Raw genomic sequence first — 1906 nt, 5'->3', positions numbered from 1 at the left:
GGTGCGCCTGCTTGCCCGGGTGGACAGGTGAGCGGCGGTGGGAGCGGGCAGGCGAGCACGGGCTGGGCGGGGAGGAGACCGCAGCCATGAGAAACAACAAGCCGGTCCTTGGGGACACGTTCCCCCGCGACTGGCACCCCCCACGCAGCTGTGCTGACTGCCCCAATTTGACATATTTCCAAAGCAGTCGGCAGGCAGCTACTGCCAGTCCCCGCCAGGTACCAGCCCAGTCCTCTCGCAGCCCTGCACCCCTCCCACAGGCGGAGGGTCCGTGGGCCCAGCAGGGGGCTCTGTGACTGAGCACCCGAGGGGCCTCTGCCCGGAGGGTGCCAGGGGGTCACTAGGCAGACGCCAGTCGGGAGAGGTGTGCTGGGTGAGAAGGGGTGGAAAGGGTCTGACCGGGGAGAGGAGTGGGTGTCCCCCCAGGAGGAGGGCGCAACCCTGGGGCAGGACAGCAGGACGGGGGTGGGAAGGGGGTGCCACCCTGCGGAAATGGTCAGCTGGGAGAACAGGGCTCGCGGCCGCGGAGAGGAAGGACCCGCAGGACCAGGTGGGGGTGGAGGGGCTGGGCCAGGCCGCCAAGGCCGGGAGGCTGAGAGTCCCGGGAACGTGGAGGCCCGGTGGCAGGTGCTGCGGCTTCTCGGCCCCGGCCTCGCACAGCAATTACCTGCAGTGACCCTTATTTAATCTCCTCGTATCCTAACAAGGTAGATGGCATTATTTCTACTTTACAGGAAACAATAGTTAGCTAACTTTATAGTGCTCACTCTTGAGTACATATGCTAGGTATTCTTTCGTGGTTTTTTTTTTAAATTGATTTCAGAGAGCAAGAGAGACGGAGAGAGAGATAGAAACATCAATGACGAGAGAGAATCATTGATTGGCTGCCTCTTGCACGCCCCCGACTGGGGATCGAGCCCGCAACCCGGGCATGTGCCCTTGGCCGGAATCGAACCTGGGACCCTTCAGTCCGCAGGCCGACACTCTATCCACTGAGCCACACTGGCTAGGGCTACCTGCAGTGTCTTAAAAATACCAGTGCCCATCCCAGAGAGATTAGTGGGTCTGGGGGGCCCAGGGCATGAGATGTTGGAGCTGCCCAGGTAATTCTGAGGAAACTGGGCCTGAGACCAATGTCAGGGACCAGCACACGTGACCGGGATGGTCACTGGCAACATTCCAGGCCTGTGTGTGGAGTCGGGGTCCTGGGGCAGCCCCTTCCCCAGCTCCAGGGCTGGCTCTGCCACTAAGACTGTGCCCGCAGCGCAGAGGCCCGCGCTGCTCAGGAGACGCTCACTTAGCCCGCCCTGGCACACAGCACACAGACACGAGTGGCTGCCACCACTGCCGCCTTTGCCAGTGGGTGGCGGCTGGAAGGGAGTCTCTTATCGCTGCAAAGATCACACCCACGCAAAGGCCAGGCAGCTGGGCGAGGGGGACCAGAGGCAGTAAGTCTCCTGGAGGCAGGCAGGGCCGCGTTCCCCCTCCCACCAGGTCACCGGAGGGGCCGTGTCCCCTCTCCCCAGGCAGGGCCCATCTGCAACACGCCACCAACAACCACGTGTCCTACTTTCAACTGAGAAATACAGTCACTCCAGATGTAACCCCCCAAGAAACTGAGGCAGGGCGATGGGACAGGCAAATAGGGCGGGCGGTGGGGGAGAGATGGGGAGATGAGAGGCGGGGAGCCGTTCCCAGGCCCTGGGAGCTGACGGCCTTGCCCTCTGCCCGTTGCCCTCTGCCCTCGGCCACAGGCGAGCAGTGCCAGCTTCGGGACTTCTGCTCAGCCAACCCCTGCATGAACGGCGGGGTGTGCCTGACCACCTACCCCCAGATCCAGTGCCGCTGCCCGCCCGGCTTCGAGGGCCACGCCTGCGAGCGCGACGTCAACGAGTGTTTTGGAGAC

At 63.2% G+C, this 1906-nt stretch overlaps 1 protein-coding gene across 1 annotated transcript in view; it reads left to right on the top strand.

The window, feature by feature from the left end:
- Window positions 1–1906, top strand: part of NOTCH4 (notch 4) — a gene marked incomplete at its 5' end in the record, with an annotated part of 49275 nt that overhangs the window by 28293 nt on the left and 19076 nt on the right. The window contains 2 exons of the mRNA XM_015569858.1: window positions 1–27; window positions 1755–1904. The exon at window positions 1–27 is cut by the window's left edge and continues 5 nt beyond it. Of these exons, the coding sequence (XP_015425344.1) occupies window positions 1–27; window positions 1755–1904 (177 nt within the window). The remainder of the gene's footprint in view (window positions 28–1754; window positions 1905–1906) is intronic.

Source organism: Myotis davidii, unplaced genomic scaffold, assembly GCF_000327345.1.
Source record: "Myotis davidii unplaced genomic scaffold, ASM32734v1 scaffold1006, whole genome shotgun sequence".
NCBI classification, from domain to species: Eukaryota; Metazoa; Chordata; class Mammalia; order Chiroptera; family Vespertilionidae; genus Myotis; species Myotis davidii.
The sequence above is the reverse complement of the archived record's forward strand: the minus strand, read 5'-3'. Positions and strand labels throughout refer to the sequence as shown.